Source organism: Pyrgilauda ruficollis, unplaced genomic scaffold (assembly GCF_017590135.1).
Source record: "Pyrgilauda ruficollis isolate IOZ18807 unplaced genomic scaffold, ASM1759013v1 scaffold75, whole genome shotgun sequence".
NCBI lineage: Eukaryota > Metazoa > Chordata > Aves > Passeriformes > Passeridae > Pyrgilauda > Pyrgilauda ruficollis.
Genome location: NW_024529377.1, coordinates 1569990 through 1593830, shown reverse-complemented (window position 1 = coordinate 1593830; position 23841 = coordinate 1569990). Strand labels below are relative to the sequence as shown.

The window sequence follows — 23841 nt, the reverse complement described above, 5'->3', positions numbered from 1 at the left end:
CAGGTGTTCCTATATAGGAATAGAGAATTGCAACTTACAGACAAAAGCATGAAATCAGAGTGTACTGCCCCTGGGTTTATAGATCCAGAACTGTAGATCTGGAGCTGCACCCCTACATATTCTTTAACTACTGATGTCCACAGTCACTAAGACAGTATGTGAGCTGACATATAAGTTTTAGGAGTGATTTTAATCCCACAGAAATCAAGCATGGTTGACCACTGAATTAAATGGATTCAGGGCTGGACTAGCTCTTTTTCATATCCATGTTGTGCACTTGAATCATACTTGTGATTGAAATGAGTATAAGATACAGAGAGCCTGTGACTCATGATTAAACTTCAGCTATAAATTCAATGTGTAGAGAAGGCAAGAAGTGATGTCCAGATTTGCACTGTGACAGTAGTGATGTGCCCCGTCTCTGACCTAGCAGGCAAACATGCCATGATGGCTAGTCTGAGAGCAAAGGGAAAAACAGCAGGGCAAACAGAGCTATGAGAGATCGCAAAAGATGGAAGGAAATAATTAAGAACTCTAGAGTGTCTGTTCCAATTATATCACTGAATATGTACACACAAAATCCTCATATACTTATGACCATGATAGCATTTTTATAAGAAGTAATACCTGTGGGAAAGTATTCCATTTTGCACAGCATATTGATAAAAACTGTCTGAAGCAAAGACGGCATAGGTCACGTTGAAGGATTCCCCACTCACAGCCTTTTCTGGAGGCCTTTGCACCCATGTCATCTCCAGCCCTAGAAACATTGCAATCATGGGTCAGAATATTTGCTATACGTTTTTACTTAACAGATACATACAAATGTAAAACTTTCTATGCATTGATTTTCATCTATTCATAGGTTCATAGAGTAGTTTGGGTTAAAGATCATCTAGTCCATCCTCCCTTGCCATGGGGCTGGGACACCTTCTAGTAGACCAGGTGGCTCAAAGCCCTATCAAACCTGGCCTTCAACATTTTCAGAGATGGGGCACCCTCAGCTTCTCTGGGCAGACTGTTCCAGTGCTTTACAACCCTCTGAGTAACCCTCTCAGTATTCTCCAATTATTTTCTGAGCCAAAAAGAGTCATGCAAGTATTTTAGTGGCTGTATTGGTAAATACAAGTGCACATGAATTGAAGAGTTCTGACACTCAGACCAAGCAGTTGGAGAAATGCAACAAAAAATCTGCTCATCTTGTGTAAACCAGCTTTGCTTCCAGGATATAGCATTGCTGTTTGTTCTGGTATATTTGGTCTCCTCTTTTAATCAGGCAATATTGCCCTTAATTCTCGGCTGCTTTCACTGAGACACACCTTATTACGGAACAGAACAGACAACTCTACTCCACACAAAATTCAGTCAAAACCCTTAAATTCACGAAACATAAATTATATATACTAATTATTATATATTTAAGAATGCATTATCATGTGATGGAGCCATATGGCATCTAGAACAGAGGACAGTGGAAGGACACATCACTTATTTTCCATTTTCACAATTTTAACTGGGAAAGATGATTTACCCCCATAATGTCTCTTGTCCTTCAGGCCTGAGAATGAAGTAAGATAAAAGTTTGGAGAAGTCTTAAATCCATAAGCTTAACACCATTTAAATCTTCCCAGTGCACTCACCTACCTTTTTGTCTATTGTTGGATGAAGGTTTTAATTTGCACCCCATCAAATTACTTACATAATGAAACTATGTAACTCAGTTTGCCAGGAAATATTGAATTACTTCTGCAGAGGACTGGTAAACCTGCCTTACAAGACATCTCATTTTTTTGTTCTTCTTGTGCGGTTATGACCTCTTTTTTTTCTCATACTTGTTTTAACAAGTATGTTCTTTGCTTGCATTTTACTGAAACCGCTATTTTCCCCCTAATTTACTATCAGATTTAACTAGGCAATTTGTAAAATAATCTCAATTTCCCTTGATAATCTCCCTTGAAAAGTAAAAACTCATTTTAATTGCTAACATTACATGAAAAACTATAATACAAAGATTTAAAAAAAAAAAAGCTAGTGTGATTTCTGCTAAAAGGTAAGAGAGTTGAGCTTCAAAGAGTATATGAGAATGAAGACAAAAGGTCAACACAAATTTCAGTTAAATTATTTTCTACTTCCTTATAAAGGTTTCACAAAGGTAAACCAAACTCTTCTTTCAATGACAGTTACTCCCACATACAAAAGCTTTGAAAATCTTTTGTTAATTCCACAGCAGTGAGGCTACAGTATATGTGTTTTGTTTTGCTTCTAGCAATGCCCAGAAAATGGCAAAGAAAACCTACAAAGAAAAGCAGGATAGAGTTTGAAGTTCATTCTAAAACTGATTGTAATGGGTATACATTAATTAAGCAACCTCTCATGTTAGCTTTCCTTGTACTTAGTAAAAATAGCTTTAAACAAGGCATCTGTAGTGATAAATAGCTATTTCAATGTTAAACCAATAGTAAATTCATACAGAGACAAAAGCCTTAGTTGAAATTATCTAGAAAGTCTCTGAACTTCATTGTTCCAAGAGAATTAATTGAAGAATGTTTAACTGTAACATTGAGCTAAGAGTGTGACACAGCAGGGTATCTCCTGGAGTGTTTTATTAGAACCACCTTCTGAGATGCTCTTGTTTTTTTTTCTAAAAACCCTATTGAATGCTTGTCTCCAGTCCTACCTTTCACAACATAAACAAACCATTCCTTTACATCAGTCATTTATTTGTTACAGAGTCACAAGATCATAGAAGAGTTGAATTTGGAAGGCACCCACAGAAATCATTCGGTCCAAGCCTGTGTTGCTCAAGGCAGGGTCATCTCAAGGATGTTTCTCTAGCATTTGTCTAGTTAGGTTTTAAAAATCTCCAAGAATGGAGAAGCCACAACTTTTCTGAGAAACATGCCCTACTGCTTTATAACCCCGAGAGTACAAGAAACTTTTCTTGTACTTAAATTCAGTTTTACACATATCAGTTGCTCCTTAATTAGTTTTTCATCTCAATAAATTATCAATATAAATTGTTGTTGTTGTTGTTGCTATCTCATCATGTAAATTCATTTTGGAAACTGGCAGGAGTAAGTGGTTAAAGTCTCAGGGTTTTTTTAGGTACTCATGGAAGAGTCTTGTGCAAGGTGGAAAAGCACGATGTAGAATCAGTGATTTTGCTTACTGGCTCATTGATTAAGCACAGTACACTTTTGAAATGACACTGCAAAGTTTCAGCAATTATATTTGCTACAATGCTGTGCTGCCTCCATGCTTTGTTTGGATTAAGTTCCATTTGATTTTCTAATGAGAAAGAAAATGTTTTCAGTTTCTCTCTGGGCAAATGGATACAGCTGTTGTTATTACTTTTCTGTTGGAACAAAGGTATACTGGACAAAGTATACCTTTGTTCCAACGGAACAAAGTACCTTTAATTGTTTTCTTTCACTTGTTTCTCAGGAAGAGAGGCTGTCACTGATTTAGACGCTTTTCACCACAGATAACATCCGTCATGAATAAGCTATTATTATGAATACTTCAATCTTGGGGTTTCAGCCATTCCCCAAGAAAGACACCTAGTCTTCTTTATGACTCACTCACCTCCACAGTCCAGCATGTTATACTCATCTGGCTTTTCCAGGGGCCAACAGTCATAGTCTTTGTTATCTAAATCATGCCACCCCTCCACTAATACCACCTGCCAGAAAAAAAGAAAAAAAAAAAAAAAAAAGAGTCAAAAAAAGACAGGATGAGAAAAAGGGAAAGGATGGATTCCATTTCCTAAGTTTATAATACTTCTTCAGAAATCAAACAAAATGCACAAACACAGGCTGGCATATTTTGACCTCACTAACTTCTGGAGGGAAAAAGGAAAAAAAAAATCCATACAAACACAACCAGTAAGTTATTTTGATTTGTCCAGAAACTGGCATGAAACAGTTAGGGGACTTAACTAATATTTTTCTCCCAAAATGGTTCTTTATAAAGAGTAGATGGTTCTAGGACCATATGCAAAGAGGCAGTTTATTTAAAGAAGTTTTTTTTGTTTGCTCAGTTTCTTTTAATGTTTCATACCTAGAATCTTTGAAGGAGTAATTTTTTGTTATACTTTTAATAACAAGAAAAATTTTAGTCATATAAATGTTAATATACACAATGACACATAAAATAAGAATTTCGTAAGCCTATTGTAGGTAGAACACAGCATCACAATAGCACACAGATTGAATTGTAACAGTAATAATAATAACACTAAATATGTCTATATAATACACTGTAACAGATTATACTAGTCATGTATTAAAAAATACACTTTAGGGTGTATATTAACAGATCAGAATACTCGATGATACTGCACTCCAAGCTTATTCTATTTCTAGTAAAAGATAATAGTTTCTACTCATGCAATCTGCTATTGTTTTTCTATATATTATTAAAGCATAATCATCTACTGTATTGTGCAATTGGTTATCACAACACAATGTGAATAGAACAAGATAGAATGGTACAACTTATTTTTCCAATATATCTTCCACTACTCTTGTTTTCCACAATACTAAAATAAAAATCAATGACTAGTATAAATAGCTGTTTCACTGTAATAAGCCATATACGGTTCTTTCTGAACCCACTGATCAGAGGAATAAGTTCTGGTAAGCAGATCTAGATAGACCTACCAAAAAACTGAGGAGGCTTCGGAGCTCTACAGCTGGTGATTTGACAGCTCTCATGCTCCCTAATGTGCACCCAGCTCACCAAGTGTCAGGGCTGCTTCTGATGTTGCTGCTGCTTCTGAATTATATACCCTTGCCTAAGAAGGGGGTTGCTAGGCAAGCTGATCCTGGCAACTCCAGCTGCTGCAGCTGTTCTGCCTCTTCCTTCCCTCTTCTTCCACTTCACAGTGCAGGTGGAAATACCCCTCTGAAACCCTTCAAAAAGTCCCCACTTGTTTTAGGGGCAGTCCCACCTCCTGAAATTTGTGCCCCTGACTGATTAAAACTAGAAAACCAACTAGGGGGATTTTCTTGCAGTGCTTTGTCAAACATGAGCAGCATCCAACCCTCAGGCAGATGAATTGATGTTGTGGACATAAACAGAGAGACATGGCTGAGCCCAAAGAAGAAGCATATAAACACCAAGGCAAGCAAAGGCTACCAGTATAAGATGAACAGAAAGGCTGACCAGCTTCCTGAGCTTCCTTCCAACATGAATTGTATGAGACTCTGTGACTTCAATTTCTCAGTCCCTGAAGGTATAGGACAACTTCTATCTAAGTGTCCTGCTACATACACAGGTGAAACAGACTTCTATGTAGCTATGCTGGTACAGTAAAGAGATAGATGTGTCCATTAATATCTTTGTTCGCTGAAGCCCTGCCAATACAAATCTTCTGTTGTGATTCAGCTCTCCAGAATATTTCTCTGTGTTGCCTCTTGAATTCTGTCTCTCAGCACAATCTAATATTAACAATCTTAGTTAAACTGCTTGAACTTCACAATTTCTTGCATCAAAATGGCAGGAAAAAGACTGCAATATGTGCCCAGATAATCTCGAAAGAGCTGTAGATGAATTAAAAAATCTGTTTGGCTTCCCTCATTAAAGAGCTATTTATATAAACTATATGTTTTAGGTTGAAATTTTATGTTTGTTGTGAGATGCTAAACCTCATGTGTGTTTTGTCTTCCTGTGCTACGATAGATTTCACTATGTGGAAGTCTTGTAGAGAATTTTTTTGTTTTTGTACATTTATCTACTTAAAACAGCCCACTTATATTAACATCTTGGAGAGGTTTTATTGGCCCTGTGTTTTAGGAGGAATTTGCTGGCAGGGAAGCTAAGGATTATAACTTGTTAGATACTATGGAAGCCAAAAAATTGCCGGACTGATCCTATTTTCTTTAATTGGACTGACAAATATTCAGATGACGTTGATTATCATTATGCTCAAGGACTGTAAATATCATACATTACATTTACAACTACTTGTCTGTCACCTCACTCAGAATTCCTGGAGAATGGCCACATGTACTTGGGAATCTTGGATTAAAGATGGACAGACAGGAATGACTGTCAATTGTCTGATTTAACAATCTATTCCAGCTACTTTATCTGATTTAACAATGGATCCCAGCTACCTGAGATGCACATTACCACCTCTGATTGAAGCGGAAAAGCACTGGAAATTTTAAAAAGAAAACCAGTGCAATATAAATATACAAACCTTTGTAAAAAGGATTGATAGCTCAGTGAGCAACATATTCTTCAGCTCTCTCCACAACTCTCTAGATGTAAAAGAAATCAGAAATACATTTTAATATAGTTAAGTACTCATCAATAATTGCTTTACATTTGCCCCTTTTACTGTTTGTAAGTTATATGCAGTTACATAATTTAATATCCTACCATTCTATCATACCACAGATGAGTTTATTATCACAGCCACACCCATTCTAGCATACATTAAGTGAAATCTATGTACTGCTGCTTGACTTGCTTAGTGCAACAATACCAAGTTTTTGGCTTCTTCTCTTCAAAGGATCTCTTAATCTGAAAACAAACAAACAAACAAACAAACAAAAAAAACCCAACAAAACAAAACAGGTAATTTCTACTGATTGAAATAAAATTATCAAATGACTTTATGTTTACAGATGTATTTCTATTATGTTGACTGTACTCAGACAGTCCCTTAAGCAACATTATTTCCATTTCAGTAATTAGCACAACAATAACTTCTGTTATGAAAGCAAGAGGCAAAATAAAGATATTTTAAAAATTTATGACCAAGAGAACTTTAGATATTGCTAAAAACATGCACTCTTGTTAATGTTTCAATAATCATATAACTTACATACAATTTTTTAAATAGTTGTAGCAAATAATAACAACGGATATAATATTGCTGAACAAAAGTTGCCACCTATGTTCTTTCAAGTATTTTAGGAATAAATATTTTAGGATAGCAATTTACAGCAGTAAGTCAAAACAAAAATTAGTGTGATGAAAGACTCAGATATCCTTGAAAATATTTATTCTGACATTCAAATTTTCTGGATGGTTCTTGTCTAGGAAGCAAGACAAGGATATTGAGTTACAAAAACAAAACAAAAAGCCCAAACAAACATCAACAACAACAAAATCCCAAAAAAAAGCCATAACAAAAGAACCATCAAAACCCAAAACCCAAAAAAACCCCTCCTAAAACTGCAAACAATCAAACCAAAAAAGCAAACAAACAATCAAAAATACCCACACCCAAAAAACCTAAAACAATCAAACAAAAAACCCAAAACAAAAATTCAAGAGCCACTATCATGATTTATTTGACATTTAAAAATTATGGCATTCCAAAGACACCATTTATCATATTCATGAGAGCTGTGCTGTGATTTGTGAAATCAGTAGCTAAAACTTTACTCCTTAGCATGTAAAATTCCACTTATGCAGAGTATGTTCATCCTGTGCATGGGTTGGCATCCCGCTCAGTGCTACACCGCTCCAGGTTCCTAGCATCTACAGTGATGTAAGACTGTCCATGCTATTCTCATCTTACAATGAAAGCTCCAAAAGCATTTTAAACGACACGGAGTTCGAGTGCCTGTCTCAGTGGGACCAGCACAGCTTCCCCTGCCCGCGGCGTTTGCTGGGTACGGCCAGAGCACTCGCACGCTGCTCCCTAGTGGTTTCCAGCAGCACAGCGGCACGCAGGGTCCCACCGCGGCCGGTCTGGCCCAGGGACAGCTTCCTCCGGACGCACCCACAGAGCACGCTCTGGTTTAAGGAAAGCCTCCTCTTGATGCACCCACAGAGCACGCTCTGGTGCAAGAAAAGTCCTCTCTTGATGCACAAACCGCTGCAAATGGAGCGCAGAGCAGTAGCGCAGCACAGAACCTGTTCAATTTCAGTTTCTCACCAGGGAGCTCAGAGCAGCAGATGGTGGCCTTCTACCCCTTCCCAAGAGCAGAGGGATGCACTGCGCAGCCACAAGAAATTTCCAGGACTCTGGCGCGTGGTCACAGTACCACAGCACAACAAGTGATCACACCTTCACTGGGTCGCCCTAATGATTTGCTTATGCATTCTCAGCCTGTAAAGATAGGGTTTTGCTGACCTGGGTAATGCAGCCTTATAGACAAAGGGTGTTGACTTTGTCTTGTAAATCCACATTGAAGCAAACAATTACATGTGCCAAAAGAGGCCTTTCAGCATGGGTTTCTTGTTCTCTTCTCATGGTGCTGGTCTTCCAAGCTTTCTGCTGCTTATGAAATGAACTGGACAACTGAATCAAAAGCCTGATCTGGCTACATGATGATGATGATGATGATGACAATTGTTATTATTATACATCACCTTGAAAGGATTCAGTGTTTTCTTCCTCCTACCCTTTGTCTTTTTCTCATCATTCTTGTTGCAAACACTTACTCAAGTAACACACATGTGAGCTCACACAGTTCACTGAGGTTTACACGTCATCTGAGCCTGAATAAGCAGATTTTAAAAATAACACCTGAATTCTGAATTATATACCCTTGCCTAAGAAGGGGGTTGCTAGGCAAGCTGATCCTGGCAACTCCAGCTGCTGCAGCTGTTCTGCCTCTTCCTTCCCTCTTCTTCCACTTCACAGTGCAGGGTGGAAATACCCCTCTGAAACCCTTCAAAAAGTCCCCACTTGTTTTAGGGGCAGTCCCACCTCCTGAAATTCGTGCCCCTGACTGCTTAAAGCTAGAAAATCAACTGGGGGGATTTTCTTCCAGTGCTTTGTCAAACATGAGCAGCATCCAACCCTCAGGCAGATGAATTGATGTTGTGGACATAAACAGAGAGACATGGCTCTCTGATTTTCTCCAGAATGACAGATAATTTAGTTAAAAGACTAAACATTGTAATAAGTTGCACAGTAGATTAGTAGCTTCAGAGGTACTGAGTGCCCTCAATCTGCTGGGAGATCTGAACAGGTAATAAAGTGTGGGTCTGAAGAAATGCTGGAGAGCAGTAAGCAAGATCCTGAGCCTTGCACACACACCATCACTTACATTTGTAGTACCTCTTCATTTCTCTAATACATTTTTTCAAATATTGAAAGTTTGAGACAATTTCAAAGAGGTCTCAAGCTAAAAAAAAAAGGTAATCATACCTTAAAGAAAGAAGTGATGACATATTGGCTTTCAAGGATCTGAAAGGTTAATGTTAGGCAACTGATCTTTGATGACAGTTTACTTACAGCAGAAGTAGCAGTTACATACGTACACAAAGGAACAGAGCAGGGAGGCAGTATGAAAGCAAAAAAGGTAACTACAGCCAGTGAAAATTACAGCAAAGAAACTGCTTATTCTGATGACCACCCACAATGTTGTACATACCTCAGAAACTAAGAGAAAACTCAAAAAAGCAAGTAGTATTAATTGGTGAAGATGGCAGGTAATTTTCCCTGCACTCTCAGGTTACTGGGAATACTGAAAAAATGAGTGCTTTTATAGATGCATTCCTAGGTTCACTCTAATTCATGACGCATCATAGGAAGGCTTGTTATGCTGCTGTACTTTGGATTTGGTCTGCGTCACTAAACAAGTCTAAATATTTTATTTCAAAAATGTTAGAAAATACATCAAAACTTGAAATGAAAAGTATCTTGTATACTTCCTCCAGGTTGTATGAAGACTGTCACCTAGGATATGTCACAGACTTGAAGAAGCAGCATTTTTCCTGAAGAATAAGACTATTCTCTGTTTAGACGACTGACCAGTACGTGAACTATTCTGGAAAAGAACCCAACATTCTAGAATTTTCATGATGTAAAACATGTATTTTTTTCTTCTTCTAAAGAGAAGACAGAACAATGATAATCTAAAATCCTGCACGGAAAATATTCACAGGTAAAAAAGTAACAGGTAACAGTGATTATCTCTAACTGAAAATATTGGTGATGTTAGTTATTTGATGTAATATATGACTGAAAGCCTCCAAAGAGACTCGATAAGAAAAAAAAGGGACTCTTAGTTCTCAGAAAAGCCACCAGGAATTTTATTTTCAAAGTAATCCAGGTTAAACTTTAGAAAATCCTGGCCTATGTACATAACTTAATATAGATTTCTGCAGAAGGGATTTTCCTGAACAAATCTTTGTTTTTCTGATACTGCAACATAGCATGTCAATGCTGTAGTTGTTCAAAGGGCATTCAGCAAGCCTGAGAACGTGAGAATGAATTTCAGTTTGTCAGGATGACTGCCTGGGAAGCTTAAGAAGAGTGGGTCCCAGTTCAGCACAGAATAATTTGAGTTTTTCAGCTGAGCAGAACATTACTGATGTTCTCAAATTCCTCCCATCTTTCAGTCCTCCCACACAGGCAGAAACATTACAGATGTCTGCAGTGCTTAAGAACAGAAACCCTGGCTGCTCTTAAGATCTACTGGAGGACCTGGGTAATAGTGACATACAGAAGCTGAGGTACAATTCTGTTCTTCGCCTGCATCATGATCCTAAGATACACTGGTCATTCCACTGGTAGTGGCATTCAACTGAAATCTGCCTTTTCACTGAATGAGTTTTTCCTGTCCACCTCACTTCTCACTGTATTAGTCATTCATTTTTCCAGAACTCTTTAATGATTTTCTGAAGCTCATATTTTTATGTATGATTAGCACTGCACATCTATGGACACTGCCCACAGCCCTTCTCTCCCCGAGAAAATGCCCTCATAAGCCACAATTGCGTCCACGTTTCCAGGATGTGGTATGATCAGGAATTCCTAAGAGACACTGAGAGTTCCCCGAGACAGGGTGTCTCTTAACTGAAGGGACATTTAGCCTTATTGATAATCTCTTTGGACCAATCCAAAAAAGAAAAAGAGATCCAGACTATTTCCTTTCCTCAAGTCATGATAATTTCTGCATATGCCAGGCTACAGAGGTGTTTGCCTAACTTGTTTTTAATAATCATTGGAAATGGAGCCTCTATCCCTTCCTTTGTGGTATAATCCAAGGCTTCAGTATGCTTCCTTGGTAGAAGCGTTTCTCTATAGCCTCACCAGCTTCTATCTTGCTATAATTTCAGTTCAATTCTTATCCCAGCTACACAAAGAACAGTCAGATTGTTCTGTATCCTTTTTACATGCTCAGTCTCCACTGCTCTGGTTTCTGACAGTTACTATGTATCAAGATGCCTTACACAAATGTATTCTCGCATTTCTTCACAGGAAAAAAAAGGATCATCCTATTTTCTGTAACCCAATACAGGAATAAAGGCAGATTAAACAACAACAACAGCAACAACAACAAAAATCAGAACAGATATTTCAACTGTTTCAACAGTTGAAGTTGAAAGAATTAACACTTTGTCTTTGGAGTTTTGTATGCAAAAAAAATCAGTGAAAATGCAGCCTGGGATCACTACCATGCAAACACTCTCATTCTGTAATTACAACACATGTCAGTTACAGAGAAACGTAAAAATCAGTCTTTCTTTAACATCACAGTCTTTCTGCTGATGGAGACTTTGTCTCAATAAACTTTTTTAATCTGTGCCTCAAGTGGAGAAAAACTTCGTTTGGCATAATGCCACTTTGCAGAATGTTTTGTGATTGACTAATTGACAGAAGTAGTCTAGTGGGAGAATAAGATTTTTGTATGCTACTGAACCTGGAAAGATTTCTCAGCTATTCAGGATTCTCTGGTTCTTTTACTACATTACTTTTGCTGCTGAAGTCAGACATGTCTTTCTTCCATCAGAAAACACTGGGCAGTCAGGAACTTCTTTACCACTTGCATTGTAGATTTAACCCAAGAAATAGTAGCTCAAATGGTCACTGAAAGGAAAGAACAGAAAATAAAACTGGTTTGATTTGAAACCCAAATACCTTATGAGACATACCTGTTGGGAATAAAATAAGGTATCCTTTGTAGCCACGTGCAACTACCATCTGATTTTTCAGACTCACTTTAACTGCAATTCCTGGCACATGTCTTTGCTTTTCACAATAATGTGCTAGTTCCAGAATGGAAAATTTGAGAACCTACTGCAAAGAGAAATGTGATCATATGAAGTCATATTCATAAAGAGGATTTTTATTTTCCACTAGCTCAATTTTATGTTGTCTAGGTCTACTGCTAATTGCTTTTTCTCCTGTTTTTTTGATATCCCTCTCCCTTCAGAGAGTACACTGCAAAGTGGAATCCTTAATGATTTCTAGTGTAGCCTGGTTGTCAAGAAGCATGATATGTCAGATGATTCTACTATAAACAGTGCTCTGCTGTCAAATACTAGTTTGGACTTGAGCTGTATCTTCTCATCTTACAGATTTCTTCCAGACCCCTCACTTTCTTTACAATTCAGTTCCTATAATTCCCTGGTTTTTAAAATTTCAAAAAGAGATTATCAAAGACATAAATAGCAACCAGAGGCCTGATATTCACTGAATCTCCACACAGCTTGCTGATACCTAGTTCTCAAAAAACATCTGATTTTTATATATTATGTATAAAGCAAGTAATAAAAAGGAAACACAATCCTGACATGGGTTTTAAGCAGCTATGCTCCCTGAGCATGCCCCTGTCTCCTGGAAGCTACCCAGCTGCTCTTATGGCCAATACAGAGAGCACAGCTCTTCAGTCATGAAGCCACATGCAGAACTGTCACCTGAGAAGCCCTTACAGGGACTCCTCACCTTTCTCCAGCATCTGCTGGAGAATTAGGCTGGGCTCTCACACTTGTTTTCTGCCAGAGCTATATTGCACCTATGCCCACACCTGGCTAGGAACCCTGTTGATCTGAATCCACATCGATTTGACCTCCTGGCTTGACCTTGGATTTATCTCATCATCATGTTATCTGTTACCATCACTCACTCATCTGTTAATCTCCACTTTTGGCTGAAGACTATCTATAGACCTGTCATCACTGGCACTGTAGACCTGGCTCTTTTTGGGGTGATGGCACTCTGTTTGCCTTGCTGCTCGGATATCCCTGCCTTGTGGAGCACTCTGTGCTTGCTCAATGACAAGGATACCTCAGCTATAATGCTGGAGGGAAAAAAAAACTTACAAGTGTTAAAAATAAATCAATAAAAATAATGTTCAGGAGTAAGTTTGCAATAAAAATTTTGCAATTCTAGCCAAAAAGGAAAATGTAAATGCTTTGCTCACAACCTCACAGAGATATCCTTTTTACAGTATCTTTTGCCAAACTATTTCTAGTTGCAAATACGGATTTTTGTAAAGGACTTACTCTTTACAAACAAGATAACAGTTTAATTTCTTTCTGTTTCAGTAGAAATTTATCAAGACAGGACAGAATGCTATACATCATTAAATTCAAACACATACATTATCACTATCTTTAGATAATCAGTGGTTTCAGTAGTATTTTAAAATAAACAGTGTTATAACTGATTTAGTTTCATATCCAGTTTCATATCACACCCCCACTTCAAAGTATCTGCTTGAGACCGGCTGTGGTTTTAGATATTTTTATAAAATATATATTGGCACTTTAATGTTTTACCACTGATAAGTTTTTGTTAATGCTTGACCATGACCAAGTGTTGTATTGGATCATAATATCACTCTTTCACTAGTCATTAAAATGATGAGGCATATCTTCTTCTCATGCCCCAGGTGCTTATTCCATTAAGAGGAGATGACCTTTAACTTATATATATTTTGTTCTCAGTACTTCAGTGGGAAGGAAAAACCTACCTTATTAGTCTTTATATCCCATGGAAGCTGCATAAACTGTTCCATACTTCATGGAAAAGTTGAGAAGCAAGTAACATGTTTGGAAGAAAAAACCACACAAAATTCTTAGCCCTCCAAGTGTGAAGTAGGATAAATCTCTTATCACTGTCAAACACGGGATTAAAGAACCAGGCTACCTGCAGACAGGGTAGGTGAACTAGATATGCAGTATAGGGAAAACCACGAAAGAAACTGCTCTTCTCTCAACTCCTGAAGTTTTGCTTCCCAGGCATCATGAGACTTGCTCATTTTTCTTTTTGCATATAAACACATGGGCTATAAGGGATTACTTTCTGTGGACCCTGAAATGCAACTGATGCTAATGTATCCTGCATTTAAGGGGAGAAAGGGTGCATGAGAACCTGACTTTCCAGGGTACCTGGTACTTTTGTGCTGGTGAGAAAAGGATGCCATTTTAAATGGTGACCTGTGAGAAACTCATTAGGAAGACTGTCGTAGGATATCTTAGGGTCCTCCTTTCCCTTTTCATTTGAGCACAAGGATGCTTTTCATCTCTGGGTTGGCTATTTCTGATGCTAGGTAGGGCATGTTTCAAGGCAATCTCTGCACTTCATGAAGGGCTAATGAAAAGACTATTTTTATCACATGATTGTTAGCAAGTCTGTCCAGTTCCCCTGCCTCCCTCCGATCAAATTCTCTCAAAGTACTCTTGATTATGTAAGAGATTCAAATTGGAATTCCATTGGGAAGCTGTGGCTAGCATAAAGCTGAAGAGAAAATTACTTGTGTGGCTTTGGGTAAACAGAAGAAGATCTTTCTCTTAAATAAATCAGTGTTTATTTTTGTTTCCTCTCAGGTATCAGTGGTTTAATAAATACCCAACACATAAATTTCATTCTCAAACCAGTTCACACCTCCTGCTGCTTCAACACCCTCTCCCTGCCAAATCTGAGACAGGAAGATTCTATGAAGTAGCTACATTTCTGTGTATTATGACTAGGATGATAACAACTGTCATGGATTGACTCTGGCACAGTGCCAGTGCCCCCCATGATAGGTGTATTCCCCAAAATGGTCATTGACTAGGATCAAAACCTGATATTTCTAGTCCCACAAAGAGTATTCTCTTATCTCTTAATGAAGTCTGAGATTACCTTCAGTTCCAACCATGAAATTGACATGATCTATGAGCTGCAGCACCATTTTACTTCATTACTCTATGTCCACAGCATGTAGTCACTGGGCCAGACCTTAGCCTTTTCAAGAAGCAACACTTCTCAATCTAATCCTGTCTGTTTGGGAGGCACTTTTGTTTAAAGAAGTAGTTATGATATATAAGAAAATAATATAATATACTCACACCATATATGGATCATTGTAATGTATGTTTTGTAACTGTGTGCAGAAACCTGAGTTAGCCAGCTTTGGTAAGTCTGCCCAGTGAAAGTTTTGAGGTATAAATGTTACAGCCTGGGAAGAAGACAGAGGGAAAGAAAATTTATTGTAGAGTTGTCTACACTTGGATGACCAGCAGTTCCACAGGTTATATGCATTCTAGACAAATTTAAATAGCAGTAATGTTTGTGGCTAAAGGAGTAAAGAGTATCCAGGGCAGCAAGTGAAGTAAGGAGTAGCAGCAGGACCACAGAGCAGAGCTATTAGAAGAAAGGTTTACCTGGCAACTCACAGTGAGAAAGTCCTTGTACCTCTGTGTTTAACAAATGTGTTTCACTAGATTTTTGGGCTGAAAATGACCTTGATCTAATGCAGACATACTCCAGATGCTCTGTTCTACTGTCTTCTTTTTTCTGAATGGTAATCTGGATTGTGAAATGAAACTAGCTGAGAGACAACAGATTTGCTGAATGCTGCTGGCACAACAGAGAGTGCAAAATGGCCTTGCAATTTCTTAAGTACTGGGAACGGCAATGAGAATTTATGCAGGAGGGCACCTGACAGGCAAGCAAAGAAGAAGGCAGAGGGGCAGTTCATTGCCTCCCCCCACCCAGTAAAAGGTCTCAATCATCAATTTAGCCTGCTTTAGTTGAGAAGGACAAAAGGATCTTAAAGAAAGAATGTATCTTCATTACTAGGAATGAATGGAGGAGCAGTACTCATAATTTTGAGATGCATATTTATACACACATATATTTACTCTTCATTAGATGTATGAAATGAAAAAGGATAAGCATGTCTTGACTCCCCTTGTAATGCCATTAAGCACATCATCTCTGTTTTACATGAGAACGGTCACCAATATTTGTTACTGCATGCCTTCCTGTAGTGAGTGCAGTCTCCCATTTTCTTTAGGGTGTGCTGAAAGAATTGTCTTGTCTGAGAACTTCAAGAAATAGTGAAAAAGACACATGTTGATACAACACAAGTCTCAGCTGTCACACAAACTGCCAGAATTCAAGCAAGCTGTATTATATGTGTTTTAAGCAATGCAAAAGAGAATACAAGTTTCTACCTGATACACAGAGAAAAATCAAAATTGGGAACAAAGATGACAATGATTATATAGATCATAGTGGGAAACTCCGGTAATGCAACATCTTTACAGACATCATTTTATCAGTTTTCTGGAATTATTTTTTTGAAAGTTCAAAAACTTTGATTTAGCCAGGCTAAGTTTTACCATTCTTAACAGTCTGTTTTGTAGTGTTTTCATTGGCCAAGAAGTTGCACTTCTGTTAATACTTTAGTTAATTCAAGAATACATTTATTTAAATTCTTTAGTCCTAGTGTGGCAGAGATCACAAACATAATTCTGTATATGTAACATTCATTTACTGTTGCTGTAGAACTTCCATTCTGCCTTGGTGGCAAATCATGTCCCACTTTTTAAAGGTAACAATACTCATGGTTAGAGCCGTACAAAAGAAATATCACCAAGAACGGGAATTCTTTAGAAACAATTTTTTCACTCTGGTTTCATCACAGTATTGAATGAAAGAAAAGTGATATCAAGAATACATTATAAGAAAAAAATTGTATTATAATAGATAGTATTCAGACAAATCAGAATGATTAAACATCTCAGTTTGCACTGGGCCCTTCTATTGGGTCCATCTGGCTCAAAAGCCTTTAGCTAGTGCTGGCTTCAGAACTGTTATCCGAATTTCTCCTTCCCTAGACTACATCAGGCATTCAACACAAAAACATATTTCAAGCATCTACCTTCAGAATTGTTTCCTATTCCATCAGCTAATCAGTTTTGTCAGAGTTGTCCCAGATGCATCACTATACCACTACAAATACTTAATGACTTTCTAAATTCTCTTTTTATTAATAGTTGGACTTCATTACTCTGCTAAATTATGGGGGAAATATAGCCTATCACAATTGACAGGATTAACTAATTCTCAGCATTTTTTCACTCCTTCAAAATGTGATTAAAAGTACTTCTAAAATTCACTTGCCAGTATTTTTCTAACCCAAAAGCCTTTTCTTTAAAAAAAGGTATATATTTTTTAAAAACCTCAGTTTTTGGCTCAGGTCTCAGGGATGTCACTCATATATTCTTCTTAAACTGTTTCATTTAGCTGAGAAAAAGAGCAAGAAAAAGAGATATAACCTGCTTAACAGATTGTCAGCAGCACCTACTCTAAGTGCTATTTTCTGCAGAGATTAGGAAAATGAGTTCTAGGAGATGGGGACTAGTTGAAGGGATATATGTGTCTGATTTTCCCTTTAATGGAAAGTGAATTTACAAGGGAACTAGGAAGTGCTGGGATACATAAAAAAAATTAGGGCAATTTCAGTAACTAGATGAGGCAGGAAGGTGGTAACCCTTTATGATTTGCTTTGAAGTTCCTAGGGTATCAGAGTGAAAACAAACAGATGAAACACTTTGTCCCAGAGGAGGGAAAAAAAACCAAAAAAACACCAGAACAAATAGCTCAGACTCATCACGTTTAATTACAGAAAACAACAGTACTTGGACAGGGTAGTAATTTGGCTGCTATTGAAACTGTGTTATGGCATGTTACACTTCTCTATAAGCATAGTACAGTGACAGTAGTACACTTCTACTAAATCCCTCCTGAAACAATGCCAAGGAGGCAGTTTACTGCACTCATGCAGACATTTAACATAAACTTTCTTATGATGGTTGCTTAAAGTAGGACTTTTAAATACCTGGTGCTGGTTTACCACAAGTAGAACTCAATGCTCTTGCAAAGGAAGCTATGCTTTATCTGCATATATAGGCTTCCCTTTTTTTTTCTAACTAAATGATCCTGGTATTTCAATCCCTAGGGTTGCCATTTCAAAAACTCAAGTTTAAAAACTTCATATCCTAGTCTCAGCTGAAGGGTCTCAGTTTATAACTAAGATAAATCTTTAAATGTGAACAGACCAAAACTCATTGGGGAAAAGATACAGAGAGGTGGGGAATAACATATCCAGAGGCTGTTACCACTGACTTAGGTGACTGAAACTAAAATACTCCAAGTGAAAACCCAAAGAAAACTGGTACCCTTATTAGTACAGATTTCAAATGGTCTGGTGGGCTACATTCAAGAGTTTTTTGCAACTTGAAAATGCAGACAGCATAGTACTAATATAACATTATTGATCAGCCCACCAGAGATACAGTTCCAACTGTCCTAGACCTGCTCTATGTTAGTGTAATTTGCTGAACTTTGCCCTTCAACTTTCCTATTTTTGAAGAAAGGCTGCAGGGTGATGACTAAATCACAAACTAGATATTAGGAAAAAAATATGTTACAAAGGTTTGACTGATGCTGAGCTGTATAAGCTGCTCAGTTCTAAGGTGAGATATGTTATAGAACTACAAAATGTCTTCGCACACTGAACTTTTTAAAATTCATAAGAAAACTTTAGTATTCAATGCAAGTCTTGCAGGAAAATGTTCAGGTTAGAAATACTCATGAATTGTAAAAAATGACTAGGTATCTGACCCTTGATTTTACTCTCTAGAAACTATGTGCAACAACACATTAAGAATTAGTCATGCTATAGAGCAAGAATAACAGTAAGAATAAATAGGACTCCTTATAGATGTGTGCATGTGTGTTTACAGGCAGATGTTGTGAGTTGGCATTAAATATAATTCAGTATGTAGTACAATACCTTTGTTCCTTTCCTAAAAAATTAGTTCAAATGCCAGAGATTCTTAGCAAAACTTTCAACTTCTGGGATGACCATATCGATTTTAAATTAGGTGTTCCTGCTTCCAACTAGGCTATTAATTGCACAAATAGTAAGTGTTTGTTCTTATCTACTTTAATCCTTTTTAGAATCCAGTTTTTAGTTCCTGTGAAACACACCATTTTTTTTCCTACAAGAGCTCAAGCTGCAGTCCTGGACATTTTATAAGAGTCCTCTTTGCTCCAGGTGTTGTTTTACTTAGTAATTTCATATAAATTCTGGGTCTTGCTTTTTAAGAAGAAATTACATACTGTGAGCAGTGCTGAATTAAGAGCAAACTCTCTTCCCTGCTTACCAGATCACAAGGAGACCTGGTGAGATATTAATTCAGTCCTCGGGCAGCAAGATGCTTGTGGCTGAAACAGATTGCAATTCTGCATAGCTTGAAAACTTGAAAATTACTAGGAAATTTTCTCTTTTGGTCTCATTAACAGAAGTCCACTAACTTTCTTGGTATTATGAATCAACAGCACTTCCAGCTCTCACTGATATGACACCTTATTCTAGTCCCTTGTTACTTATATTTACTCATTGGGAAGAACGCAAGGAACTAAAATTTTTCCATTGAGGTTTGTAATAGCAGTAGCCAATAAAGCCATTGCAGACAGGGAGATAAAAACCATTTCATTTAAAAATGTAAACTAGGGAGTTATAAAACAGATTTCATGCAGTTCTATTGGACATACATAAAAGTGGATACAGAATCATATCCATTGGATACGATTCCATTCCAGAATCACATCTGTAACTACACCAGCCAATAAGTAAATAAACTTCATCTTCTATAGGGACTGAGAAATACAAAATATTGGAGAAGGAGGAGAAAGCATAACCAACAAATTTTGGTGATACCAAACATCTCAGGATTAAAACAGAAATAAAAAAAGAAACCCAAATACAAATGCAGTTCTTTCCAGTAAATGTAGCTCTTGTGAACTTTAATGAGAGAAATCTAATTTTAAAGAACGAACTGCCTCTAGTGGTTTAAACACCTCTAGTAGTGTATAAAAATTTTTTATAATTCATTGCTTCTTTAATCAACATGATGCCTGCAAGATTGGCTGTAGGAGTACCTTAAAGTACCCATGATGCAAATGTTAGCTATACACATAATTCTTACCAGCCCACAGATTCTTAAGAGCACTGCTTAGAGATGCAGGACCATGTTGGATTAAATAACTTGGAACAAAGAGCATGTCACACAGCCTTTTTTCTTTCAGTGACAACGCCAGCTTGAAGAACGCATCGCAAGCCAACAAAATCAGGAGATGTGTCACCACCAAAAATTTGTAATAAAAAAATTAAGAAGGCAAATTATTTGTCCAAACAAAACAAAGTAAAACAAAGCAGACCGATTTTCCTTATTTTTCAGAAGAAAAATAACAAGGAAAAATACGCAAGATGTTGAACTTGCTACTTGGTACATCAGGCTTTCCAGGGAATGACTAACAACTATATTTGAAAAATCCAGATATGCCTTCCAAGAATTTACCAATCATGCAACAATCACCTGATTTCCAGGACTGGTTTCTTGGTTTCCTCTGCAGGATTATTTTTCTGACAGAATGACAACTAAAATACTCCAATCCAAACAACTGAAGCTACGTCTAACATGGGAGCCAGAACTCGGGAGTTGCTGCTCTGTTTTCAGGAGTAAATGGTGCTTACAGAAATTTGCAACCCCCATCTGCTAAGTGCAAACTAAAGCCCTTTGTCATAAAATACTTAATTTTAAACCATCTATACTCATGGGCGATGTTTCCTCCTTCTTTCTCCGGACACTACACTTAATTCAGTAAAAACTAATACGCAGCTACCAGAAACACCAGCAAGGCCGTATTTACTACTGACGAAGTTTCGCAAGGCCGTATTTATTTATTTATTACCGACGAAGTTTCGCTTCCCGCTCCCTCCCCTCAGGGCGCTCCCGCCGCCGCCCGCGCGCCTCCTCGCGCGCGCTGTCCCGCGCGCGCCGCCAGGTGGCGCCCCCCGCCCGCGCTCCGCCTGGCGCGCCCCGGGGCAAGATGGTGGCCTGAGGGCAGGGGGGAAGATGGCGGCTGGTGGGGCGGCGCTGTGTGGCGATGGGTGCCCAGGGCACAGGCACAGGCACTCCGCTGTCGCCCTCCTGATAGTCTCCTCAACAGGGCAGGACTTGCCCTTCTGGGAAGTTCCAGCTGTCAGGCTGCCTTGCCTGCAGCTGTCCACCATCTCGCCCTCCCCTTACACTTTTATCAGTATGTCCTAACAGCTGCTGAGGCCTCTTCCCTACCTACCATGTAAGGCAGAGAAATGCTGATTGCCTCAGTTGTAAAGGGTTGGGTGAGCTGCAGAGAGGAAAAAAGGAATCACAAAGCTCAGTTTGTGCCAGGTTTGGCTGGTAGATGTGCTCAGGAACATGTCCAAGGTGGCCAGTTCTGCAGTCCCTGTGGAAACCACCAGAGCATCCCCACTGGTGAAAGCTGTTCACAGTCCTAGGGGATCAAGGCTAACTGCAAAAAGTCCAATTTCCTCGGTTTCTTTTTGCTTTGCAACATAATTCACACCATGAGAATTCTGTACTCAAATTAGATAGCTCATGTAGGCCATGTCTGATGGAAGAGTGAAAAACTCACCTTCATTTTCCTTGTTTCCTCACTTTCTTGAAAGACAAGCTGAGGGAGCTTACATGACCCAAATGCAAACTGTTTATTATACAGTAAAAGGTCCTTAGACAAAAAACAAAAAAACAAAAAAACAAAAACAAAAAAAAAAAAAAAAAAAAAAAAAAAAAAAAAAAAAAAAAAAAAAAAAAAAAAAAAAAAAAAAAAAAAACAAAAAAAAAAAAAAAAAAAAAAAAAAAAAAAAAAAAAAAAAAAAAAAAAAAAACAAACAAAACACAGCAAACCAAACAAATCAAAACAAATAGAAAAATAAACCCCACAAACTAAAAAAATGGAGGCAATGGTTTAGGAGTTCTCCTTTTTCATGGAATTTTTGTAGAATTAAACTGCAGCAGTTTCAGTAGACTGCAGTAAATAGGAAAATATACTAAATAAGGAACATATACTTCATCGGAAACAAAAATAGGTCCAGTACCAAACATACAGTAAGTTATTCCAGATGGTGTTGCTGAATGGAGTAACACAACATGACAATAACATCAGTGTCTTCTATCCAGTACCTTAATGAATGTATAAACACCCATTAGGAAGTCCTTTTCCTGGCCTTTTTCCAGAGAAATGTCCCAAAGAAGAGGAAGAATTGCTCAGTAAAGCAAGTATCTCACAGACAATTCCTAAACTTTTCTGGGTGTGCCATGCTTTGGTGTTCCATTGCTGTCCTGTTGGTGAGCCAGACTGCTCTGGGAATATGGTTTGCTTAGACTGGGGCTGGTGTTTTTTCCTCTGTTGCTCTTGTGAGGACAAATTGCTAAGCAGGGGATGTAAAAAACCTTACCAGCCATAAGTGTTGGAGCTATATTTTTCTGTTAATGAAGCTCAGAATAACGTTATTAAAGTGAATGGTCTTTAGTATATAATGAATGGTTTCAAATATATCAATAACAAGAAGAAAGTGAAGGATAATGACAGACATGCTACTAAGCAAGAGCAAGCAGAGAAGGCAGAGTTACTGAATGCCACCTTTTCATTGGTCTTCACTGACAAGAGCAGCCCTTAAGAATCACCGACCCAGGATATCAGGGTACAGAAATATTGGAAGGAAGATTTTCCTGTGGTCAAGGAGAATTTGGTTAGAGAACATCTATGCATTGACAGGTATAAGTCCGTGGCTCCTGATGGGATGCATCCGTGAGTGCTGACGGAGCTGGTGGACACCTAGCAGTGGCTGCTCACAATCGTCTTTGAAAGGTCTGGGCAGCCAGGAGAGCTCCTGGAAGCCTGTAAATCATGGCTGGATATCTGCTGCTGTTGTGCAATACAAGTAAAACCTGTGGAAAGTAACTATTGATGGGGGTCAACATGGAACTGCAGAGTTTTTCCAGCAACTGGAGAATATAACCAGACCTAACTTTAGTGGTCTGTTCTCAATGCACACTCCTCACATTCATATATTCTGGTTTCAGATATTATGCTTAAAATCCTAGGAATTTCTAAGATACAGGCTAATTATCTGTGCAATGAGAAATATAGAATTATGGTCAGAGAAGTATCAAGAAAACAGACTTTTCCTTATTTGCTGTTAACTGGTTTAAAGTCCCTGTACATTTTGAAAAAGCAGATGATTATCAAAGAAGGGGAGAGACTTCAGCAGCTATGGAAATGCAGCTGCCATTTTTCTGTTAGCCATCCACACAGCAAATGGTTTCTGACTTTACAGACCTTCAGCATTGCTTGAATTTTATTACACAGAATTGCTCATTAAATTGCTCAGTAAAACACAGTGTCAGTTGTTACATAACTTCAGAGATGTGGCTAATAAGAGTAATTTTAGGTACAGAATCATGTAGTGCTCCTTGTATTGCACTTTAAAGATAAACAGTATTAATCCCAGGAAAACAAAGTTAAGAAATTCTCTGTGCCAGGTTGAAGCAAAAATTTCATTGTCTGTCTTGTAATGTTGATTCCCTTGCTTAACCCTGATCATTGGAGATGAAAGAAGAATGTAAAATATAAAGAACTGCATACATTACCAGGCTTCTCCTTGGAAGTCAGCTAATACACCTGAAATATAGAGAGTGTGCTGTCTGTCTGACTGGAGAAAAGAGAAAGAAACTACTGATAAATATATAATTTCTGTGTTTTAGTAGATGCTGCTAGAGTAAAGTGCAACAGCTCTTAAGTGTGACTAAACTTTGTACGAAAGAGTTTATTGTACAGTTTGTTAAATTAAAGTAAGTGACAATAGCGTCTGAGAATGTAATTAATGAATATGTGAATTTCAGCTAAATTTCCTTTCACTGAACTGATTTTTAACTCTCAAAAATGTGAAAATTGATAGTGGACGCCATATTCCAGAAATCATTCAGCAAAACGCTAAAATACATTTCTTAGGT

The 23841-nt window shown here is 37.9% G+C and overlaps 1 protein-coding gene across 1 annotated transcript in view; it reads right to left on the bottom strand.

The window, feature by feature from the left end:
* LOC121363723 (atrial natriuretic peptide receptor 2-like) overlaps nucleotides 1-21056 on the bottom strand; it is a 51582-nt gene extending 30526 nt beyond the window's left edge. Inside the window, exons 1-4 of the mRNA XM_041486325.1 lie at nucleotides 20735-21056; nucleotides 7742-7875; nucleotides 3586-3682; nucleotides 628-760 (exon numbers count right to left, since the gene is read on the bottom strand). Coding sequence (XP_041342259.1) covers nucleotides 628-760; nucleotides 3586-3682; nucleotides 7742-7875; nucleotides 20735-21056 — 686 coding nt within the window. The remainder of the gene's footprint in view (nucleotides 1-627; nucleotides 761-3585; nucleotides 3683-7741; nucleotides 7876-20734) is intronic.
* Between the last annotated feature and the right edge of the window lie 2785 nt (nucleotides 21057-23841).